This window comes from Dermochelys coriacea, chromosome 3, assembly GCF_009764565.3.
Source record: "Dermochelys coriacea isolate rDerCor1 chromosome 3, rDerCor1.pri.v4, whole genome shotgun sequence".
NCBI classification, from domain to species: Eukaryota; Metazoa; Chordata; order Testudines; family Dermochelyidae; genus Dermochelys; species Dermochelys coriacea.
Genome location: NC_050070.1, coordinates 109,893,947 through 109,918,732, shown reverse-complemented (window position 1 = coordinate 109,918,732; position 24,786 = coordinate 109,893,947). Strand labels below are relative to the sequence as shown.

The window sequence follows — 24,786 nt, the reverse complement described above, 5'->3', positions numbered from 1 at the left end:
ACATTTATTCTTAAAGTAAAAGCATTAAAGAGAAAACATATTTAAAACAATAAGAAAACCTCAACACATGCTAATGAGCTTACTAGATAACCCCCAACTCCAACAAGAGCTCTGGCAGGTGACCAGCCCTTCAAATCCCACAAAGGGTTTTTTCTGTGGTTACAAGTTCATAACAGCTGTGAGCTCTGACACCCCTATGAATCTGAGAGTCCCTCCTTTATGCAACTCAGGGCTCTGATCTTCAGATTCTGGTAACAGGTAATCAGCAGACAATGGGTTTCCCCATAAGGTGTAGCTTTAAACAGTTTGGTTTGGAGGTGGGATTTACTCCTTCCAAGTATTTCTTAGGAAACCCACTCAGCTTTGTTTGTCACAAGGTTCCTTCTTGTCGGGCACATGGTTTAAAATGGGCCTTTGAAGCTCCACACATCCCAGGGTTTACATTGGTCACATCTCCCCCCTCCCACCCCCCAACCACAGTGAAGTTACATATAATCCCACAATGATACATACATTTTGTATTTTTAATACAATGGACTACAAAGCTACTTAAACTTAATTCAGTAAGGCTTCTCAGGGATATTGCAGGAAATTGCCATATCTGTCATAGTTACATTGCTGCATTTTGGCCTGTGCCCCTTAAGCTTCCTGCCAACTTGAGTCTGCCACCTTTATTTTTGTGCAGCAGTAAGAGATTACTTGTGGACAAAGGTGCTGCACCACATGAGTAAGAATGGCAAAATCATAGCCTATGTTAATTCCTTCTCTCCCCTTCTGCAGACAATACCACTTGGATAGTCAGGAGGAAGTTAAATAGCACATAAAAGCCACAAGAAGGACCCTCCTTTGCAACTCATTGTATTCTATGTACACTCTAGATAAGTGGGCACGTCAGTTTTTCAAGTGGGCTTTGGGTTCTCTCTAAGAAGGAGTAACTGATTTGTAATATGCAACTCAATATCACTAAACAATACACAGCAGCTGCAAAAGTGTTACTAAGGCCCAAGAAACAATTTCCTTCTTCCACTTCAGAAAAAAACATTACTCTATTTCCCCCTCAGCTTTCAAGCTTCAGAAAGTAACACAGAAAGAACAGAAGATACTACTGAGGGGGAAATTTTAAATCATGAAACAGGAAACTGTTTGTTATTTCTCCTTTTGAGTCACCAAGGGCATTAGTAAAACAAAAGAAATTGAAGCAAAGACAAACTGACAGAGGGAGGTCAAAACTGTGTAATTTGCTGTTTATGTGCACCTAACCAAAAAACTACCATATAAATGAATGGAATTTTTTTTTACTGCATATTTTTGTTTCTGAATAACCTGTACAATTAAGTTTCATTCATTTCCTGAGTGATTTCTAGGGAAAACTGGATGCTTTATCTGTTCTGCATGAACAAAAAGACCCACTGGTGCTTTTTGCGAGAGTAAAGATTTTCTCCTGTGACAACCCTTGGGCAAAATTTCTTCTCCACACATTGTTGTGCAGTTTGATGTAAGCTTTCTGGCTACCTCTCTGAGGTGGCTGTAATAAAGTGGTGCTATATGTGTAAGCTTTGTAAGGAACTTTGGGATCCTTCAGGACAAAAGGCACTATATAAATGTGAAGTTTCATTATGGCAAACCCCAGCTGATGTAAACTAGCATAGCATTGACTTCCATGGAGCTATACCTATTTACACCAGTTGACACTCCACCCAAATGCATTTTATAAAGGCCTATCAAGAAAGTCATGAGGAGCAGGAGCTGAGGAATTGGGAAGTGCAGTGGGCCAACCGCCTCCTGTCTGCTCCCTCGTGGCCCAGGGTCATGCTACGGGCAGCCTACCTCAGTTTCTCCTCTTGCACAGTTCAAATAAAACTTTACTTCAGGCATTTTCTTGGTCCTAAATACCCCTCCTGGGAGTTTGGGTTTACAAATTGCAATAAAACACAAATCTCAAAGTCCATTCATAAGTCCACATCACACAAGGACTTTCTCTTACTCTTCCCAGGCCTTCCTGCCTGAGGCCTTTACAGTCTCTCCCCTGCTTGGAATGGATCTTTGCCAGATGTCTATGTCTGGGGAAAATCCCCTTGTGTCAGGGTTTTCCCTGCAGAAGCCTTTCCTCATTCTTTGCAGACTCTGTCATAGCTTCTTGAGCTTCCCCCCTTCACTACAGCCACCCACTGCCTTTTATAGGGAAGTTCCTGATCCAACCCAGGTGTGTCTCTTTAGTAATCCAGGTTAGCTAGCCCCAGGCCCTTCAGACAATAGGGGGCAAGCCATCCTGTTACAGGAAGAAACTTCCTACACAGGATAGAGATGCACAATTAGAGTTGTAAGTTTTCATCTGGAGCATTTGGCATTGGCCACTCCTGATGGCAAAATATCAGACTAGGACATTGGTCTGTTCTAGTGTAGCAATTCCTGTCATTTATAGGCTAGTGGGGGGAAGGGGTTAGATGGGGACAGCTGGCAAATATCTGCAGTAATTTTCTTAGACTCAGAAGACAGGGGAAGAGGATTTAAAATGACTGGAAGACCTACAGATCTCTTCCATGCATGGCTTCTAAGACAGAATGACTACTAGTTAGGTTTGTGCAGGAGTGATCTTTTCAGCGTTCCTTTAGCAAATACTCAATAGGTCAGCTGTGTATGTGGCTAAAAGAATTTTTTTAAAAAAAAAAGCCAACTATAGCATACCAAAAGATAAATGATAAATCTTTGAAAGTTTGTTTACAATTATTGAAATGGGAAGGAAAAGGGTATTTTTATATACACAGGAAGAGGCTGAGCTTTTGAAAATACAAAAGCACAATTTTAATCACCTAGAAATACCTATTCACCTTCTTCTTCTACTACGTGAATTACAAGAAACACAATGATACTGCCATATACAGTTTACATAAATAACTGAATTAGCCATGAAAACTTGGCAGACTTTGTGACCTGTGACAAACAAATAGAAAACAAGAGGGATAAACTAAAAACATTGGTACAGACTCTGCCACACTTATGCCCTTATTCGCTTTGAGATTCATTCATATTCTCACTAAGGCTACTTCATACTGCTCTAGCACTGTAATTTACTGCCACTTTAAGGCCACTTTTACTGCTAGGTTGATGGAAAATGAATTTAGCATAAATAGGAATGAGGTCTTTTGAGCAATACTTTAATATGCAAACAGTACCATTAATTTAATGGATCAGGTTCCTATACACTTATTCACATTTAAAGTACCATAAGGTACTACTTAACTGGAGTAAAGGTATCAGAAAGTTGTTCAATGGGACTATTCATGGAATAAACTGCTACTCACCATGAGTAAGAATGGAAAAATTGGGCCATTATTTTCTGGTTTCATTAAATAAAAACAGAAAATCTATCACTAAAAGTCCTATTAAAAAGGACAACAAGGTAGTCAGTGATGGTTATTGGTTCCATCTAACAAGCTCGTATGTATTTTTTTTTATGCTCCTAAAACAGCTCATGTTTCATTTGAGCAGCTGGAGAAATATAGAACATAACACAAAAGAGGCAAGGTTTTGCATATCTTCTGGCTATTGTTTCCATTGCTGCTGTTGTGTTTTACTTGGGGGGGGGGGGGGAAGATTGGTTTTGTTTTTTGTGGGGAGGGAGAAGGATGCTGACCAGGCTACCCCGATGGCTTAACTGTGATACTTATTTATGAAAAAGCACTATAAATAAAAAGCTGTGTTTTGTTAGGGTTTTTTCCCCACTACACACATCATTGTTTGACCTGGGAGTGGAAACCTGCTTTCTCATCCATTTTTCAGAACAATCCATTTTGAAGACTTTAGAAAACAGGAAACTGAGAGCCAATTATTTAGAATAATTCTCAGAACTGCAGTTATTGCACTTAAAAACTTTCCAATTCTTCCTTGAATAACTTTATCCCAATATATGAATTATTATGTATAAAGAGCGCAGAATAATGCAAAATATTTATGTAACATTAATTTAGCTGTGCAAGGCCACTGACAAGTTTTTAAACATGACCACTCTGGTTTCAAACAGAAATCTAATTAGCATTTTATTCACATCAGTTTAATTTTCTATTTTGGGATTCCCACATGCCTCTAATGTAAACCACTGAGAAGCCCTGCAGAGAGCTGTTTGGGTACTTGTCAAGGAAACCTGTTTTCCAACACTGCTTTCTGTAAGGAGGAAACTGTTGAGACAATAGGGGAAGTTAGGGAATTTTAATTTTTCTCTGTTGTATAATAATTTCTTTACAGCCTCTGACATATAAAGACCTCACTGCATATTTTCATATTTTATATATTTGCAGAACAATAGTGGCATTAGACCTAACCTATTTGTGGGCACATCCTTAATCACACTGCATAGTATCTTATTCTACAAGTAGCCCCACTCAAGTGAATGTGCCAGAATCTGCCTCCCTATATTTTGCTATCCCTTCCCTACTGGTTAACACCACAGTGAGTGGTAACTGATGAATAGGAGAAAGAGTCAGGTTTCAGGAGGGACTCTTGATTGGTGAGGGACAGACATTCAGAAAAGTAGCCTGAGTCTGGCTGCTGAGTGTTACATTCGGAGGCTCTACTGCTTGTCTCCCAGCAGCCAGGAGAGAAGGGAAGAACAAAATCTTTTTAGGCTTTCTTTGTACAAAATTAAGAGCAAAAAATGCAGCAAAGACATTTTGTTCCCTATCTGAAGGTCACCTTTAGGGGAAAAAAAAAAGAGAGAGAGACTATACTTACAATATACTTAGCTAGTTATTTTCTCGGTTTCTTTGACAATATATGACATTTGTATGTGTTTTAACCCTCAGGAAACTAGCTAGTTCCCTCTGTAAAGTATATCCCCTAGGAACTGCTTAATTTAGAGAATGCTCATTTGTACATCTCATTTAGAGAGTGCTTACAATGCTTGCTAGCTCCTCCTCCACAGATAGCAAAACTCCTGAAAGAAAAAAATAGATATAGCTCAGAATGCTTAGAAACTGCTGCTACTGCCAACAGAAGTTGTAGCTAATGTCTTCACAGGAGGCCTCAAATGGTCTTAAAATGTTTCAGGGCTGGGAAAATGAGAGGAGGTACTAAAGGAGTACACAAAAGCCAGCAGAGAGTTAAAACAGAGAAGAGAGAAACATAGTATCATAAGTGGCATTGTGGATATTGAATAGCTCCTGAGAGAGCCAGAAAAGGCAGGAGAATGTGTCTCTTGATGTGTGTAAAAGCTAATATGGTGAGGTTTTCCCCAAAAAGAATCACTTAAAAACTTAAAAATAACGTCATGCTGTTCTTAAGGGGCTCTCTCTTTTCTAATAACAACAGTAGGAAAAGCATCTGTTAATCAGTCACAGTCACAACTACTACATAACTCCCAATCATCCTCAAAATATAACTGTAAAAATGATATTTTGCAAGCCTGTTTATTTCCAGATATTTTTAAAAATACATTAATTATTACTGTGTGTTTCTTATGTCATAGTAGAAAAATTGCAGCTAGTTAACCCAATATAAATAGCAGCAGTTACCCTTACCAATGGCTAGTAAGTAAAGTAATTTAAGGCTACCAACTGGGTGTTTTGGGAAGGGAACACCTGTACAATGCTGTACATGTGTTTTATATTTTATAACCTTGCACAAGCATTCTGTATTTCTTCATGGAGTGGACTGTAAAATATCACACCAAGGATTTGAACAAAGCCTGATGAAGTATATAAAATTTGATATTTTAAATTGGTGTGTTAACTGTAAGGTTACAACAGATACCTAGTTGTTATGAAATAGTGTCAACAATGAGACCTCATACAGTTAGCTAGAAGACCCATCAGTACAAGGAGAACAGTGGTTCACAAGGTTGCAATTAGAACTGGCAAACTTCCATAAAGAAACAAAAAATGAGGCATGGTTTCCAGTCTCATTACAGCTTGAAAACTTGGGCCTGTGCTTATTGTAAGGTTCACAAATCTTCTGCCAATCTGGTCCAAGTTTTGGGTGGAAAGCACTGGCAATCTGAGTTGCGTCATGCTTAAAGTGCCCAGTCCTGCATCACTGTAGTCAATGGCAAAAGTCCCATTGATTTAAGAGCCACAGAAGAGCAGTTTTACTCTGAAAAGTACTCATAAACACCTTTTTACTCTGCCCCCTCTGTGTGTTGGAGAGAAACTTGTGCACCTTAATGACGAAAACATGTTTTTACTACTCTTAGCTCTGAAGAGCCCACAGGGCTAACAGGGAGAGTGCTAGATTCTATTCTCTTTTGCATCATCAACAGAATTGCTTAGCAAACTCCAATCAGTTACACTTGTGCAAACCCATGGAGGGCAGAACTTCTATCACTGATGATGATGTGCGATATAGAAAGAATCCAGCTTGACTCCCAAACAGTCTACATGCCAACCTACCTCATACTTGCAAAGGATCAAGACCCTAATGCAGGGATGGGCAAACTTTTTGGCCTGATGGCCACATTGAGGAATAGAAATTGTATGGCAGGCCATGAATGCTCACAAAATTGGGGTTAGGGTGTGGGAGGCAGTGAAGGCTCTGGTTGGGGGTGCGGGCTCTGGGGTAGGGCTGGGAATGAGGAGTTTAGAGTGTAGGAGGGTGCTCTGGACTGGGACTGAGGGGTTTGGAGGGCGGGGGGGTCAGGATTGGGGCAGGGGTGCAGGAAGGGGTGCAGGTTCCAGCTGTGGGTGAGGGCTCTGGGGTGAGGCTGTGGATGAGAAGTTTGTGGTGCAGGAGGGTGCGCCGTGCTGGAATCGAGCGGTTTGGAGAGCGGGAGGGATATCAGGGCAGGGCAGAGGGTTGGGGCATGGGGAGAGGCTCAAGGGTGCAGGCTCTGAGTGGCCCTTACCTCAAACAGCTCCCAGAAGCAGCGGCATATCCCTTCTCTGGCTCCTGTGCATGAAGTGGCCCCCGACCCTCGAGTGGGGCCATGCGGCTGCTTCCGGGAGCCATGTGGTGTGGCCCCCCAACTGTGCATCCTGGAGCGGGGTCATGCCACAGCTAGAGTGCCCCAGCTGGAGCAGGGCTAAGCCGTGGCTGGAGTGCCCCACCTGGAGTGGAGCTGAGTCGCGTGGTGTGGCCCCCGACCCGGACCCCCGGCTAGAGCACCGGAGCGGGGCAAGCTCCAGACCTTGCTCCCCAGCAGGAGTTCATGGGCCAGCTTAAAATGGCTCACTGGCTGTAGTTTGTCCACCTCGTCCTAATGTGTAAGTACATTTTATTTATATCATGAATCCAGATGCCTCAACAGTGGATTATTTTTAAATAATGAAATTAAAAAGTAACTGAAAGTTATCTTCAGGATAACTAAAGTGTGACAAAACTGTGCTCCCATTTTCCCCTTTTTCATAGTCATTTATCCCTTTTGCTAATCATGTCAATCTTTTTACAGTCAGGAAACAATGAACAAGTTAAATGATGCACCTGCATGGCAGTGAAATTAACTGCTTAGCAGCATACTTACAACTCCAACAGGAAAGGCTAAAACAGCCATCATCCAGTCACGGAGGGAAATGAGCTTTTTTAACTGTCTTTCTTGTTCTTGGCTGTCACTTCCTTTGGTGAGAAGACTGGAGAGATCAGTCAATACACAGATCCCAAAAAAGACAGCCTGGATAACCTGCATGGAAATAAATCCAATCTTGAAGACTATAGATACACAGATCATCAGATGCAATAGAGATACAGATAAAGACTCTGATTCAGCCAAGCACTTAAGGGTGTTCTTAAAGTTACGTACGTGTTTTTAAGTGTTTTACTGAATCAGGACCATAGAGATGGAGCATAGTGCTAGACAGTCAGCAAGGAACTCCTCAAGTCAAATCTCAGCTCTGATAGTGACTCTTTGTGTCGCTTTGGGAAAGTCACTTAACCTCTCAATGTTACCAGTCCAAAAGGGAGATTCCAATATGAGGATTATAAGTTCATGTTTATACAGTGTTATGTAAGAGCTAAGCATTATTATATTAAATAGGAAAAAATTACTTAGGTACAAATCCTGCAAAGTATAATTAAATATGTGCACAAATCTTGGCAGAATAGGAACCTTAGAAAACCCTATAAGGATGATAGTGGATATGAACTTGCAATATGGAAGAAAGAAACAAAAACAAAAAGCAAGTGAGACAACAATATATTTCTGGACTCTATGATACCAGACAGAGGGAATTCAGAAAGATACAACATAAATGATTAAATGGTTGGAGGGACTGATTTACAAATAAGGGGTTTGTTGTTAGGATTCAACATGAAAAAATTATTTCTACCCCAAGAATCCTTCCCTCCATTTTTTCTCCACCTGGCTCTCTTACCTGAACTGTCTGGTGATGCTGTTGCAGAATTCCAGAAGCTCAATTTTCTCTCTACTGGCTGTAAATTAGCAAACAGGCCTTCAAATGCCCACTGAGCATCCTGTGTCATCACCACACTAAAGGAACAGCTTGTGTTATTGCTGCTGCCACAGCTACCTCCCCACATACTGCAGAGGCACATATTTTTCTTAAAAACTAGAGTAGAACATAGATCAAGCAACATTTCAAAACATGCACTCATGATGCCAGCCATGATACATGATAAGTTGTTAGAGTTAGAAAAAAAAATTAAGTTCTTTGGGGAAACTCTCCACTTCTATTTAAAACTCAAAAAACCTAAACATTTTGATTCTAAAAATAAGATTTTGGGTCCCTGAAACCCCACGATGCTAATGCATTTTTTCCTCTTTGCTTCTTTTAAGACAGCATTTAATCAAAAATAATCTCCCCACCAATCAGATGGCCTACTTATATGGAAAGATTATAAGAGCTAAAAATGTTTTACCTTGGCCAAATGATGACCAAAGAGATATGTTAACCATCTACAATTTACTCAAGGAATAAGTATCAAGGAAGGAAAAGGTCCTGTTAAGGGAGGTCTAGAGAAGTATAACTACAAATAATTAGATGAATCTGAGCATAAGAAAATAGGCCAAGTGACAGGAAATATTTCCTAACAGTGAAATCTATTAGACCATGGAATAGTCTCCCAGAGGAAGTGGCGGAAGCCTTATTGCTTGAGTCATTCAAAGTGAGATTGGACAAAACATTCAAGAATATACTGTAGGGACCAATACTGCACTGGCAGAGTTTGGATGAGTGACCTAATAGGTTGTTTGCAAATCTAACTATGATTTCCTGAAATGAGATCTATTCAAAGTAATATAGCCTAAAACACCCACATTTTCAAAGGAAACTGAAATTGTACATTTCCTAATCAATCATAAACTAAGCTGCTTCTTTCAGTTATTCTGCTATGAGGACAAAATTACATGGGGGAAATGTTATGCTATCATAGTGTACAGTGATAAATTTGTGAAAATACTGAAGGGAAGGAAGCTATCCATAGGATTTAAAAGTTGTGGTATGAGGGATAATGTATAACAATAAATTTAACAACTAACAATGAAAACTACAGAAAAATATAAAACAGGAGGGAAAAATACATTTCTTGACAGAGAGTTACTGAATAGACCAGGAATAAATACTTCAGAGTTTAGGGAGGAAGCTTCCCCAGCTCCCCCATACAAATAGCACACACAGCTATAGCTAAGTCACTTACTTCCCTACATACAATGCATAAGAAGTGCTATCTTGACAACTGCCCTTTTGTCCAAAATTGGGAATTGAGCTGGGGACCTCCAGAGCTGAAAATATGAGTCTCTACAGCAGGGGTCTCAAACTCAAATGACCACGAGGGCCACATGAGGACTAGTACATTGGCCCGAGGGCCGCATCACTGACATCCACCCCCGCTGCCCCACCCCACTCCTTCCATGAGGCCCCGCCCCTCCCCCGCCTCTTTCCACCCCTTCCCTGCCCCAACCCCTTCCCCGAAATATGTATAGCAAATAATCTGTGAATGGTGGAGGAACAAGCAAACTGTCCCCCGTTAATTTGTGTAACTAATTACTGGTAGTGTTTAGAAAGCGAAAGGTTACATCAAAAATCTATTGTTTATCCAGGACTATGCAGTCAAGTAGATGCTAGAACACTGTATAAAAAGACCCTTGGATCCTGATCCTGTTCATCTCAGATCTGCTTAGGCTTCATCAGGGGAAGTTTGAGTCCCAAGACTGAGGTCCCAGTTATGCTGGTATACCCTGAATATATTTGGACATTAGACTGTAAACTATGAACTATTTCAGAAAGAACTCTTTGCAACTACAAAGCTCACCATCTATGCTATGAATCTGAATCTCAATTTATTGAACTCATGTCTGTATGCATATTTATCTTTTAACCATACTCTCTCTCTCTCTTTTTTTTTTAATAAATTTTAGTTTGGTTAATAAGAATTGGCTGTAGTGTGTATTTGGGTAAGATCTGAAACTTTAATTAATCTGGGAGGAAATGTGATTCATCATATTTGACTTAGGTACCTGGACAGAGGTCTGAGGCTGGATCACTTTAAGGGAACTGTGTTGTTTGGACTTCTGAGTAACCAGTGAGGTAATAAAGATGCTGTTTTATCCTGGCTTGATAAATTTTATTGGAATATCCACCAGCTTTACTGGGATTGTCTGCCCCTTCTTTGCAGTTCACCCTAATTGAGTGAGTATAGCTGGCTCCTCACTAGGACCCCGGTGACAATTGCAAAATGCGGGCAAACTTTTTTTTTTTTTTTAATTTGCAAGTCTAGGTCTCATCCATGTAGAAAGGGATATTGGTAGCCTGTGAACAGAGTCTGAAGAGATCACAGATTTACAAAAAGAAATAAATACAGGTCCATTATGTAAAACAAACATGCAATAGTAATCAAGAAACAAAAAAAGAAATTGACATAATGGGTGAAATCGCCTTTATACATTCCAGAAATGGCCCCTGGTTGTGCATAAAATTAACACACCTTTTCATGTAATACTACCTCCTAGTTTACTTACAGGTAAATTTCCAGTGAAAAAGAAGGGGAATATATTTTTGAGGGATTCATAATTATGAGTTTGTGGCTATAGTTCATATAATTCATATCTCCAAACTTCTAGGCATTCCATTAGCAATTCCCAGATATTGTCAGTATCTGAACAAGTCGTCCCTTGAAGGCAGCCTTATATGAATTTGTAATTACTCTCTCTTCTAAGAGAACAAGCAGCCCCAAACAACAGCACCAAATTTTAGCTCTACCAGCATGCGAAAACAAAAATTGCTGGTATCTGTCAGTCCACATAAATTACACTTTTTATAGTTTGCCAAATCCGTGGTCTGATTTTTCTTCGGGGGAAAAAAACCCCTAATATGATTTATTACCTCAGATTATCTGTTACACTCCTTGTCACCTCCTAGCACTGTTTTTTTATTTTTCAGGCTTTTCTTTTGACATAAAGGATCAGTAAAATAATCTGGTGTTGTGAACATATTTTATGCTTAAGCAGTTAGCATGGTAGTGTGATTTAAGATACATTGAAGTGATTTAGACCAGACTATTTGTCTGTTTGGCTACTGTAAGTGCGATTGATTGGAATCGGTGTACTGGGACCATGCTTGTTTTAGCATCTTTATATACACGGGAATGTGAATTACAACAGCAAAACCCTCCAAAGTTCAAATATCCTGAGCACATTCAGCTAAGTCAAGAGTAATGAAGTGGTTTTGACATTGGGCTGCTCTGTGTTTACAGAAGGCAGCCTAGGGTGGCAATTGTTTGCTAGGGCTGTTACCAATCTTGACTAACTCAAGCTATTGATCCTTCTTCTCCACAGCTACTGCCTCCTCCACTATTTCTTGTGTCCACATGATTGTTGCATTCTTCTCAGCTCATTTTCCATCTCTGTCCTTTTGTTAACTTGGGGAGCAAACAAAGTGGGGAATGCATGCTTGAGTGTAATATTGCAGGATGGTACTGAGACTATTAGAACCATGAGCTACAGCACAGACAAATACATGGTATTCATGGACAATAAATATATAAAATTAAATAAAACTTAAAAAGAAAGAAAATGATGATGAAAATATAAACATGAACTCACAAAATTTTATTTAAATATATGTCAAACAACAGTTTGATAGTACTAAATTTTTCAGGAGAAAGGCCTCCTTGAAGTGCCATACATGTAGGTATGAATATATGTTTCCTCTTTCAGTGTTTGCCCTAAAAGGGTCATATTGCTTGAGTTGCTTTCTCCACAACGAGGCCATTGGTCAGTGTTCTGTCGCCACGTTGATGGCATTGATTATGCCAAAGCCCTTAACAGGGAGGATGGCATGAAGGTTGCCCTTTTCCTCCCATTTGCCATCATCTTGGATGACAAACTTGGGCACCGAGCTTTGATGTTGTTTTTTTCAATTTTCAAACAAAAGAAGAATACTACTCAATATATAATTAAGTAAATTTATAGGAATTCAAAAACTTACAAAAAATATTGCAAATTAGTTGAAGTCATCTTCTTCTAACCCGCAAGGAATGGGGAAGAAGCCTTGTTAATTAAGAGCCAGAGACGGAAGAGCAGCAGCATTCTAGTTAATCTGCTGAGTAGTTAATGTTGCGCTGTTATAGTAGAGCCCATTTGGGGATGTGGCCAATGCTCCTCTACACAGTTGGAGTCCCAAGAGGTGTTTTGGATGATTTATTATTTTTCATTTGTTTTCAGTAGGTCCCACAATGTGGCAGGTGCTTTTACAATACAAAACAGTGTGATGTCTTGGGTCTTGAACCCAGGCCTGGCCGGGAGGGCAGAGATTGGAGGGTCCCCCACACAGCTGCTGCATCTTGCCCTCCACCCAATGCCTATTGAAACCCAGTGGGCTGAGATGCTACTAGGACTATATCCCCTGCGAAGGCACCACCCACAGGAGCTCTGATTGGAGGATCACCTGGCTCCTGCCTCTAACTCTGCCTTGATGCCTGGCTCTGGTAACTGGCAGTGGACTCTGCTGCTGACCCTTGGCTTCGTTCCCCAACCTGGATGACTGCTCTGCTCAGTAGCCCTGACTGCTGCTCTGACTACTAGGATATACCACCTATACTTGGTCCATAACACACAGTATCTTTCCTTAAAAGATAATGTGAGAGAGAGAGAGAGGGGGATACAAATACAGAATAGGGCAAAGGAGACCTAAATACCAAATCCATTTCTTTGTTTTAGAGTTATTGTTGGAATGCTCAGAGACACCTCAATGCATACATACATATGCACATTCCTACTTTTTTAAATCCCAACAATACCTTAAAACTTATTTTGCCAGTAGAGATGGTAGAGAGAAATATATTGTGTTTATTTTTTATGGAAGGTGCACAAATGCCACAGTGATGGTTAGCCTTATAAAAATCTGGAACCCTGTTACTACCCTCATCCTATCCTGTGAGTCCTCTCCTAGTGTATACATTGTAATGCACAAATGTGGACAAGGCTCCCATAATAAGAATGTGACACACAGGAAGTGGGAAAAGAGACTCAACTTTATTTCCTGGATTTAGTCACATCACATGAGTCAGAGTTATAAGACATTAATAATTCCACATCACATGATACAGGTCACCATCCACTGGCTCCTTTCACCCTCTTCCTCCACCGTTTACACAACTGTGCCAATCTGGCTCACTGAAATCTAATGGGGTTCTCTCGGTGTAACTGAGAGCATGATTTTAAACCAATGAGATTGCACAGAATCTGGCACGCAGTGCTCATGAATGAGAAGGAAAGAACCCAGATTGACTCTTAGGCTTTGATTTTTAAAGGTATTTAGGTGTTGCTCCACTCTGTGTTGCAAGGGCTACATGACTTAAACAGCTAAATCCTTTCAAAAGTTATTTAGGCACATAGGAGCTTAAGTCTCACTGAAAGTCAGTGGAACTTGGACTCCTAAGTGCCTAAATCACTTCTGAAAATGGGACTTTGCCATCTAAGTTATATAGGCTTCTCTCTCTTTAACCACAAGGCTATAGAGTAATTCTCATGCTCTATGCTGCCTCCCTCTCCCTGGCTCTCTCTTTTAAAGAGTCACTTGGGCCAGAGAGAGAGAGGTAGACAGTATAAGCATGAGAATTACTCAAATGACTCAATAGCACCTGATGATCAGAGCTCACCCAGGAAGTGGAAAACACCAGGTCCAGTCCAGTCTCTCTGCTCCAATTACTCTTTTGTCATTTATCATGAATGCAACAACATAAACAGGAGAGATTGAGGGAATGTCACATCAGATTATCCCATAGCCCACTGGTTGGAGCACTGTTTGGAGAGGTGGCAGATTGCAGTTCAAATCTCTTCACCCCCTCACATAGGCAGGCAGTTGAACCGGGGGTCTCCCAAACCCAGGTGGTTTAGCTCTAACTACTAGGGTAAAAGCTCAGAGGGAAGGCCTCCTCCTCTTCCCTGCTCCCTCAACTGTTGTGTGTGAACTCACTTGAGGGGCTCAATCTGGTAAATTGCTTCTGAGCACGCCTATTGCATCAGGCCCTGCATGAACCTTAGGCAGCCGAATGCGTCTTCCCCTGGTTGTGAATTGCTCTGTGGCTTAAGCAAGAGATAGGTGTCCAGACACTGAAAATGAGGCAGCAATGCACATGCTCAGGGCAGAAGAACAGGTGCTAAGGAAATTTTTACTACAAAAACTTAGGTGCCAAGTGAGTTTCGGTGCCTACAGGATTTGGTGGGGGAAGCCAGGGTTGTGTATTGCAGTGATACTGAAACCAGGATCCAAACGCCTAAAATAAGGAGTTAGATGCCTACTTCCTTTTCTGCATTCAGGCCTTAGTCAGAAACACTATTCTGCCTTACTAGAGTCAACTCTCTCTCAAGAACCATGTTGGATATGTTATGACACACTTACCAGAGAAGCTGTGTGGTTGTACAAATGTAGTTTTAAAAGCAGTTTCCATAACATTGTTAATATTTTTTTCAAAACCATATAAAGTTCTTTGATGCTATGGACAGGACTTGAGTTAGGTAAACTGTCAAAAATCCTATACACTAGAAATCCAGTATTTGTGTGGGGGATGGGGTGGGGTGGGGTTAATAATGCATTTAATATACTCATTCTCATCTGTAAATAAAACTCAAGAAAAAAATTAATGGCCAAAAATTAATGGTAACTGATAAAAACCAATAGCTATGTAACTATTGAAAACCTGATGTCAAAGTGTTGTCTCAGCTGTTTTACATAGATGGCATTTTCAGCATGATCTCAACATGACAGAAGAATATGCCATCTGGTTCAGAAGTGCTAACAGCCTGGTATCTTCTACTATGTAGCACATGAAGAGATGGAATGGACAAAATACAGTATATCACAGCAATATAAATAAGAATTTGACCAGATTCTGAGAATGAAGAGTACTACACATTCTGAAATCGTTGCAATTATTTTTACTTGGATCACTCTCTTCAGACACATACATTCCAACCTCTCACCTTCAGAAAAAGAGTTTTCTTAGGTGGTTTTTTCCCCCCCAATTTTAGATTTGTCTCCTTCTATTTTACCGATCTAATATATCTGAGGAAACATGAATTTCACTTGTAGAAGCATTTAAGAAACTACAATTCAATTTTCATCTTTATCTTTTTGATTTTAAGTAGCTTGTACTACATTCATTTTGTAATAATCCCCAATCCCTCCTTGCTTTCTTGCACTATATGTACAAAAGCTGCCATTACTACCTACCATATTCTGTTTATAAGACAGTATAATTTAATTAAACTTATATCATCCAGTCAGCAAACATGTGTAATATAGTTTATTCAGAATGTATTTTGGTATTATTAGATTACATCTTTTATGTTTTTCTTTGCTAAAACTTAATCTTATTAGTATTATACTCTGCACAGAAAGTTATGCCATTATTTTGTCTTAAATGCTAATTTTATACATTTCAGGAGGATTGGTAGTGTCTCCTAAGCAGTGCTCAGCAATCAGCAGGAAAGGCAGCACTCTAGGCAGTGTTTGGGATAGTTAGTTAAGTAGGGTAAAAAGTCTTGCATTGCAGCTGTCTGTACTAAACTGAACTTCAGGATAAGGTTTCTGATGGCTGGAAGGTCCCTAAAACTTGACATGTAAACTATTTATTCCCCGAAATAAATAAATGTTATTAAAGAGTAATCTTCCCAGACTGACTGGTAGGACCCCCCTGCAACAGACACATGAAGTTCAATTTAAGTGTCCTAATGTTCTGGAAATTTTTGCAACAGATCTGCTTATTGAATATTTAAAAAAACCTGTCTGAAAGCCACCAGGTGTAGATCATTTTGGTAGAACAGACTTGAAAAAAAGACTTGAAAAAAAGTGAGGAGAATGATTAAATGTGTTGTTTTTTTTAAAAAAAAAATTCAATAAGGAAACAGCTACTTTTTAACTGGTGACTCATCAATCCTGAATGTGTCATTCATGTTACATTCACAAATGACTAAGGTTGATGAATCTCAGTAGTGTTGTGACAGTCCTGGAAATAGGAAAAGAAAGAAACACTGTCTTCTGAAAACCATGGTCCCAAAGCTGGAAAAAATCAAATAAATATTTTCATCTGTCTCTTCAAAAGCACTGTAAAAACATGAATGAATCCTCACAACCATCTAGCCAAGTAGGTAAGTATTACTGTCCCCACCATGCAATGGTCAGCACATCTGGAGCAGCAGAGGGGGCACATCAGTAACTTTACTCCCCCTTTCTTTCTACCCACAAAAGATGCTAGGACAAGATAAATCAGCCCTCAGAGTTGTTCTGGTTTGCACCAGTCAATAGTGACTCAAATCTACCATAAGAGCAGTTGCTTCCCAAAGGCAACATTAAGTGCCTTGTTCAGCCCAAAGGAAATTTATGAAGGATCTTTGCAGCATGTTAGTAAATGTAGAATTTTTTTTTTTAACAGTAAAGGGTGTCTTGGTAATTAGAGGTTTCAGAGTAGCAGCCGTGTTAGTCTGTATTCGCAAAAAGAAAAGGAGTACTTGTGGCACCTTAGAGACTAACAAATTTATTAGAGCATAAGCTTTCGTGAGCTACAGCTCACTTCATCGGATGCATTTGGTGGAAAAAACAGAGGAGAGATTTATATACACACACAGAGAACATGAAACAATGGGTTTATCATACACACTGTAAGGAGAGTGATCACTTAAGATAAGCCATCACCAGCAGCAGGGGGGGGAAAGGAGGAAAACCTTTCATGGTGACAAGCAAGGTAGGCTAATTCCAGCAGTTAACAAGAATATCAGAGGAACAGTGGGGGGTGGGGTGGGGGGGAGAAATACCATGGGGAAATAGAAAAGGAGTACTTGTGACACCTTAGAGACTAACAAATTTATTAGAGCATAAGCTTTCGTGAGTTACAGTGAGCTGTAGCTCACGAAAGCTTATACTCTAATAAATTTGTTAGTCTCTAAGGTGCCACAAGTACTCCTTTTCTTTTTGCGAATACAGACTAACACGGCTGCTACTCTGAAACCGGTCATGGGGAAATAGTTTTACTTTGTGTAATGACTCATCCATTCCCAGTCTCTATTCAAGCCTAAGTTAATTGTATCCAGTTTGCAAATTAATTCCAATTCAGCAGTCTCTCGTTGGAGTCTGTTTTTGAAGCTTTTTTGTTGAAGGATAGCCACTCTTAGGTCTGTAATCGAGTGACCAGAGAGATTGAAGTGTTCTCCAACTGGTTTTTCAATGTTATAATTCTTGACGTCTGATTTGTGTCCATTCATTCTTTTACGTAGAGACTGTCCAGTTTGGCCAATGTACATGGCAGAGGGGCATTGCTGGCACATGATGGCATATATCACATTGGTAGATGCGCAGGTGAACGAGCCTCTGATAGTGTGGCTGATGTGATTAGGCCCTGTGATGGTATCCCCTGAATAGATATGTGGACAGAGTTGGCAACGGGCTCTTGCAAGGATAGGTTGCAAGGATAGGTTCCTGGGTTAGTGGTTCTGTTGTGTGGTGTGTGGTTACTGGTGAGTATTTGCTTCAGATTGGGGGGCTGTCTGTAAGCAAGGACTGGCCTGTCTCCCAAGATCTGTGAGAGTGATGGGTCGTCCTTCAGGATAGGTTGTAGATCCTTGATGATGCGTTGGAGAGGTTTTAGTTGGGGGCTGAAGGTGATGGCTAGTGGCGTTCTGTTGTTTTCTTTGTTGGGCCTGTCCTGTAGTAGGTGTCTTCTGGGTACTCTTCTGGCTCTGTCAATCTGTTTCTTCACTTCAGCAGGTGGGTATTGTAGTTGTAGGAATGCATGATAGAGATCTTGTAGGTGTTTGTCTCTGTCTGAGGGGTTGGAGCAAATGCGGTTATATCGTAGAGCTTGGCTGTAGACAATGGATCGAGTGGTGTGATCTGGATGAAAGCTAGAGGCATGTAGGTAGGAATAGCGGTCAGTAGTTTTCCGATATAGGGTGGTGTTTATGTGACCATCGCTTATTAGCACTGTAGTGTCCAGGAAGTGGATCTCTTGTGTGGACTGGTCCAGGCTGAGGTTGATGGTGGGATGGAAACTGTTGAAATCATGGTGGAATTCCTCAAGAGCTTCTTTTCCATGGGTCCAGATGATGAAGATGTCATCAATGTAGCGCAAGTAGAGTAGGGGCATTAGGGGACGAGAGCTGAGGAAGCATTGTTCTAAGTCAGCCATAAAAATGTTGGCATACTGTGAGGCCATGCGGGTACCCATCGCAGTGCCGCTGATTTGAAGGTATACATTGTCCCCAAATGTGAAATAGTTATGGGTGAGGACAAAGTCACAAAGTTCAGCCACCAGGTTAGCCGTGACAGTATCGGGGATACTGTTCCTGACGGCTTGTAGTCCATCTTTGTGTGGAATGTTGGTATAGAGGGCTTCTACATCCATAGTCACAGGTTTCAGAGTAGCAGCCGTGTTCGTCTGTATTCGCAAAAAGAAAAGGAGTACTTGTGGCACCTTATAGTGAGCTGTAGCTCACGAAAGCTTATGCTCTAATAAATTTGTTAGTCTATAAGGTGCCACAAGTACTCCTTTTCTTTTTACATCCATAGTGGCTAGGATGGTGTTTTTAGAAAGATCACCGATGGACTGTAGTTTCCTCAGGAAGTCAGTGGTGTCTCGAAGATAGCTGGGAGTGCTGGTAACGAAGGGCCTGAGGAGGGAGTCTACAAAGCCAGACAATCCTGCTGTCAGGGTGCCAATGCCTGAGATGATGGGGCGTCCAGGATTTCCAGGTTTATGGATCTTGGGTAGCAGACAGAATACCCAGGTCGGGGTTCTAGAGGTGTGTCTGTGCAGATTTGTTCTTGTGCTTTTTCAGGGAGTTTCTTGAGCAAATGCTGTAGTTTCTTTTGGTAACTCTCAGTGGGATCAGAGGGTAATGGTTTGTAGAAAGTGGTGTTGGAGAGCTGCCTAGTAGCCTCTTGTTCATACTCTGACCTATTCATGATGACGACAGCACCTCCTTTGTCAGCCTTTTTGATTATGATGTCAGAGTTGTTTCTGAGGCTGTGGATGGCACTGTGTTGTGCATGGCTGAGGTTATGGGGTAAGCGATGCTGCTTTTCCACAATTTCAGCTCGTACACGTCGGCAGAAGCACTCTATGTAGAAATCCAGGCTACTGTTTCGACCTTCAGGAGGAGTCCACCCAGAATCCTTCTTTTTGTAGTGTTGGCAGGAAGGTCTCTGTGGGTTAATATGTTGGTCAGAGGTGTGTTGGAAATATTCCTTGAGTCTGAGACGTCGAAAATAGGATTCTAGGTCACCACAGAACTGTATCATGTTCGTGGGGGTGGAGGGGCAAAAGGAGAGGCCCCGAGATAGGACAGATTCTTCTGCTGGGCTAAGAGTATAGTTGGATAGATTAACAATATTGCTGGGTGGGTTACGGGAACCATTGTTGTGGCCGCTTGTGGCATATAGTAGTTTAGATAGCTTAGTGTCCTTTTTCTTTTGTAGAGAAGCAAAGTGTGTGTTGTAAATGGCTTGTCTAGTTTTTGTAAAGTCCAGCCACAAGGAAGTAACCTAAGACCTAAGAGTGGCTATCCTTCAACAAAAAAGCTTCAAAAACAGACTCCAACGAGAGACTGCTGAATTGGAATTAATTTGCAAACTGGATACAATTAACTTAGGCTTGAATAGAGACTGGGAATGGATGAGTCATTACACAAAGTAAAACTATTTCCCCATGCTTGTCACCATGAAAGGTTTTCCTCCTTTCCCCCACCCTGCTGCTGGTGATGGCTTATCTTAAGTGATCACTCTCCTTACAGTGTGTATGATAAACCCATTGTTTCATGTTCTCTGTGTGTGTATATAAATCTCTCCTCTGTTTTTTCCACCAAATGCATCCGATGAAGTGAGCTGTAGCTCACGAAAGCTTATGCTCTAATAAATTTGTTAGTCTCTAAGGTGCCACAAGTACTCCTTTTCTTTTTGGTAATTAGACTTCAGTAAAGGACTCTGCTATTAAAACTTTCTTGAAAACAAAGGAGAGGAGACTAATAATTTTTGGTATTGATTATAAAGGCATGCAGGGTAACAAAAGGCAGTTTAGCAATTTTCTGGTGTATTCAAATATGCTACTGCTCGTAACTAAACACTTAAGCAAAGTCCTGGGCACAATACAGCGTTGTGATCAGAGAACATTTAGGAATCTCCTTGAGTTTAACAATGGGTTCTCTCAGAGAGATAGTGATGCCATTTTGTAATGTACTGAGTTACAACCTTAAGTATTGGGTCATGACCATGATTCCATAATACCAATGTTCATTTTCACAATAAATAAATACATAAAATGTTTGACAATCTAATTGCCTTCAATGTCCCTTCATTTATCTTATAAAGTTAACACTAGTGTTAACTTGTTTATTCTCCTAAAACTCAAACACACACATGGGAAATCAAAACTGAAATAAGGAAACTTAATCAGCCTTGCTAAATATGACTATTTAAATGGCTAACCCTTTTCTAACATGTCTGATTCCAATACCTTTTGATATGACAGAATTGCTCTTTTCCTAACCTGGTTTTTTGCTTAATGATGTCAAAATTATTAGATCTGAATTTATTTCTGCTTTAGAAAAATGATAGGAATCCTGAAAATATCGAGTTCAAAGTCTGATTAGGATTGTATTTTTATTAAATTACTTCTTTTTGTCGAGGTGTCAGATAGAACACAATTCTTAAACTCTTAATTATTTTTTGCATTCATAAATATTCTGATTTCAAAGAAAATGAAAAAATGGCATTGCACTGTAATCCAAACCTTTTAACTATTCACCCAGGCTAGAAAACTGGTGAAATACTTCAGTCCTATAATGTATTTCCCAGCTATGGATCTCAAAATGATTTATAAAGGAATTTAGGTATCTTTATCATCATTTTACAGTGATGAAGCCAAGGCATAAAGAGATGAAGTGACTTTCTCGACGTCACCCAGCAAATCAGTGGCAGACCCAGGACTCCCAGTTCCCAGACAGTGCCCTATCCCTGGGACCATGCTGTCTCCTACACATTCATTCTCTTATTTTATGCATGATACATGTGGGCAGACGTATTTTAGCCACACTGGGAAGCAATCCCAAATTTCTGATTGCTGGTGGAGATAGCACAGGCCTCCTCTACCCTTCCATATACAACCTTGCTACAAAATCCTTCTCCTCTGCAGCTCTTGCTGTCTGGAATAGTCTTCCTGTATCTTCCAATATTATTTAATGTACTGATACTTTGCTCTTGGCAGCTATCTGACCTCTCTGTTCCAAGCGTGACAACAAACTAAAATTAACAAGGTCTGAAATGTGGCAGCTTCAGAGAGCATGCTAATTATACACTGCCCTTACCTTCTGTGCTCTTCCACCCTATTGCTCTGCTCTGATTCACAATAGCAAACATTTGGATTTCCAACAGTGCTAACACTGCAGAGAACTTGTTAATTTTACTTCATCTGATCTGCCACTACTTTTGTTTTCCAGTCTATCCATAAAACACTTTGCAATAGAGTGTATGAAAGATGCTACACAAAATTCAGTTATTTTGAATAAATTGGTATGCCCAAATTCATCCTGGCTTTATGCTGGTGAGAATTTTGGAGTGCAGGCCAGAGATGGAAAATCTGCTCAGGTGAGGAGAAGTTACACCATAAACTCCCTTGTAGCAGGATTACTATAGAGAGTCAGTGTATCCCAGGAAGTAAGCAAGCAAAGACAAATGGGAAGAAGCATGCATAAGGCACCTGAGAGATATGTTGGTACTATGTACCAATCACCTTTCCGCTCTTTGCCACTGACTCAATTCTCAGTTCCTCCCTTCCTGCTTTTGGGCCAAGAACAGAGACACAGGGGAGGAGTGCACAAGTGGCTTTAAGCCACCTTTAAAATTGCCATATTCTGAGGCAGCAGCCGACCTGCTCAGTCCCTGGTGTAAATTTGAGCAGAGTTTAGTTTGCTTCCCAGAGTCCCTATGAGAAGAGCTGTCATGCATTAGGCTCTAACCAAGGACACCACTTCACTCCCCACCCCGATGCCTGTTATGCTGGAGGTATGGGGGGACTAGGAGCAGGGGTGGCATAGAACCCTTTATGCAGGCTATAAGTGGCCTCAGGGAAGCCCACTCACTATTCTGACAGCATAAAAGAACCTTTGTGTACTTTGGGAATTGGGCTCACTGCCTGTATTCCCTTGGAGTTAATCCATTTTCCTCACTAGGAGCTTTAGTGGTATAGCAAGTAGGGTTGCCAAACTTTCTAATGGCACAAAACCGAACACCCCTTTCTCGCCCCTTCCCTGAGGCCCTGCCTCTGTCTCGCCTCTTCTCCGAGGACCTGCCCCCACTTGCTCCATCCCCCTTCCCTTTGTCGCTTGCTCTACTCCACATTCACTCACTTTCACCTGGCTGGGGCAGGGGTTGGGGTGCGGGAGGGAGTGAGGGCTCCAGTTGGGGATGCAGGCTCTGGGGTGGGGCTGGGGATAAGGGTTTGGGAGTGTGGGAAATGGCTCCAGGCTGGGACAGGGGATTGGGGTCAGAAATGAGAGGTGTGCGGGAGAGGGCTCCAGGCTGGGGCAGGATGTTGGGATGTTGGGTGGGTGCAGGCCCTGGGAGGGGACTCCAGGCTGGGGCAGGGGGTTGGGGTGCAAGAGAGGAACTAGGGTGTTGGGTCCCAGCAGTGTTTACCACGGCTCCCAGGAAGCGTCCGCCAGATTCCTGCAGCTCCTAGGAGCATGGGCAGCCAGGAAGGCTCTGCACACTGCCTTCGCAACCACAGGCGCTGCCCCTGCAGCTCCCATTGGTTGCGGTTTCCGGCCAGTGGGAGCTGCGGACTCAGCACTGGGGGCAGGGGCAGCGTGCAGAACCTCCCCGGCCACCCATGCACCTAAGGGCTGCAGGGACCTGGCGGCTGCTTCTGGGAACTGCGCAGAGCTAGGGCAGGCAGGGAGCCTGCCTTAGCCTCGGGCCCCCGCCGTACCATTGACTGGACTTTTAACTGCCGCCAACCTGAGCTGCCAGGGTCCCTTTTCGACAGGCATTCCAGTCAAAAACCGGACGCCTGGCAACCCTAATAGCGAGAGGCAATTTACATCTCACTATGCCAAATTCCATGTATCTGGCCTATACTTTAGATCTTATGTGGCCTAGGAATTCATGCTTTTAAGACTCCTTCGAGGTTAACCTAGATCTGTTTCTAAGGGGTTGAAGTTAACAAGAGTCTTATCCTTTTCATGGGTTAATAAGCCAATAACTCATATGGTAAATCTAATATGGGCAGAACAACATCCTTTTATAAGAACAGAACACTGAAATAAAATTGCAGTCCAGAAAAGGCACACGCATTTCAAGTTAAAAGATCATAGCTTTCAATTTTATAGCCTTTTCTTTGAAATCATATTAGTTAACCAGTCTGAGGAAAATAGGAAATAAAGATTGCTTTGATCTATAAAATGCTTGACATCCAATCATAAACTTCCCCAAGTGCACAGAAATAATGTGATGGCTGCTTCTGTAGCTGTAGGTAGGGATTTCTTGTTGGTGAGAATAGCGGCTTTTATCCTACTACAGATGTTGTAATAGTCCTCATAAAAACAATACATACTTCATTTAAAGGAAAGATATGAATACTACAGTGGAACACTTAACAGCAGAATAAATTAAAAACCTACAGAACATTTTTATGTTTCAAATACACATAGTTGCAACATTTTTATTCTCAATGTATAGGTGACAAGAAAATTTCAGGTTTTTTTTTTTAAAGTGCCACAACCATATGACTAAAATGAGTGATGTGTATTTTAATCTTAACTTTACTAATCTTGCTAAAAGCTAATCCATCATGCCATTTATTTCCATACTGTAAATTCAATTAATTGGATAATTCAAGATCCATGGAAACCCTCAGAACAATACTACTACTGTAGCATACATTTTAATCTCTTCATTTTTTTTTTTAAAGCAGTGCAGGTTGCCTTCTCCCAGTTTCCCAGGATAAGAATGTACAGTATGCAAAAGGCACTCTCATCTCCATGAAACAGTGATTCAGGGCATCAGAAAAGTCTAAGTGGTCTTCTGAAAGGATTTCCCACACATCATTCTGGGTTCCTCTCCCTTTAAAGCACTTGTACGTTTTGAACTTTCTCTGGTGGTAGTGTTGCTCTAAGGTAACACCAGCCCTCTCCTCCTCCTCCCTCACAGAACTGCCATCCAAAGAATAAAAAATCTTTCACCAGTAGAAGGATGGAGTTGGTGACCCAGCACTCTTCATTCATCTCTAATTTATAGGACTCTAAATATTACATATGCAGTGGGTCGATTTTACACTGCATTGTCATATACTGAGCTAACTTATGGGCTTCATTACAGATGGTTAAACAATTACTATGGGCAAATTACATATTGTTAAAAA

The 24,786-nt window shown here is 41.1% G+C and overlaps 1 protein-coding gene across 8 annotated transcripts in view; it reads right to left on the bottom strand.

The window, feature by feature from the left end:
- AIG1 (androgen induced 1) overlaps window positions 1–24,786 on the bottom strand; it is a 200,121-nt gene that overhangs the window by 127,815 nt on the left and 47,520 nt on the right. For 7 of the 8 annotated variants that reach the window (XR_006280014.1, XR_006280015.1, XM_038397002.2 and 4 more), the window contains exon 2: window positions 7,448–7,603. The exons of the other annotated variant lie outside the window; for it this stretch is intronic. Coding sequence is in view for 5 of the 7 variants with exons in the window: in XM_038397002.2 (XP_038252930.1) it covers window positions 7,448–7,603 (156 nt within the window). In the remaining 2 variants the exon portion in view is untranslated. The remainder of the gene's footprint in view (window positions 1–7,447; window positions 7,604–24,786) is intronic. 8 annotated transcript variants of the gene reach the window in all.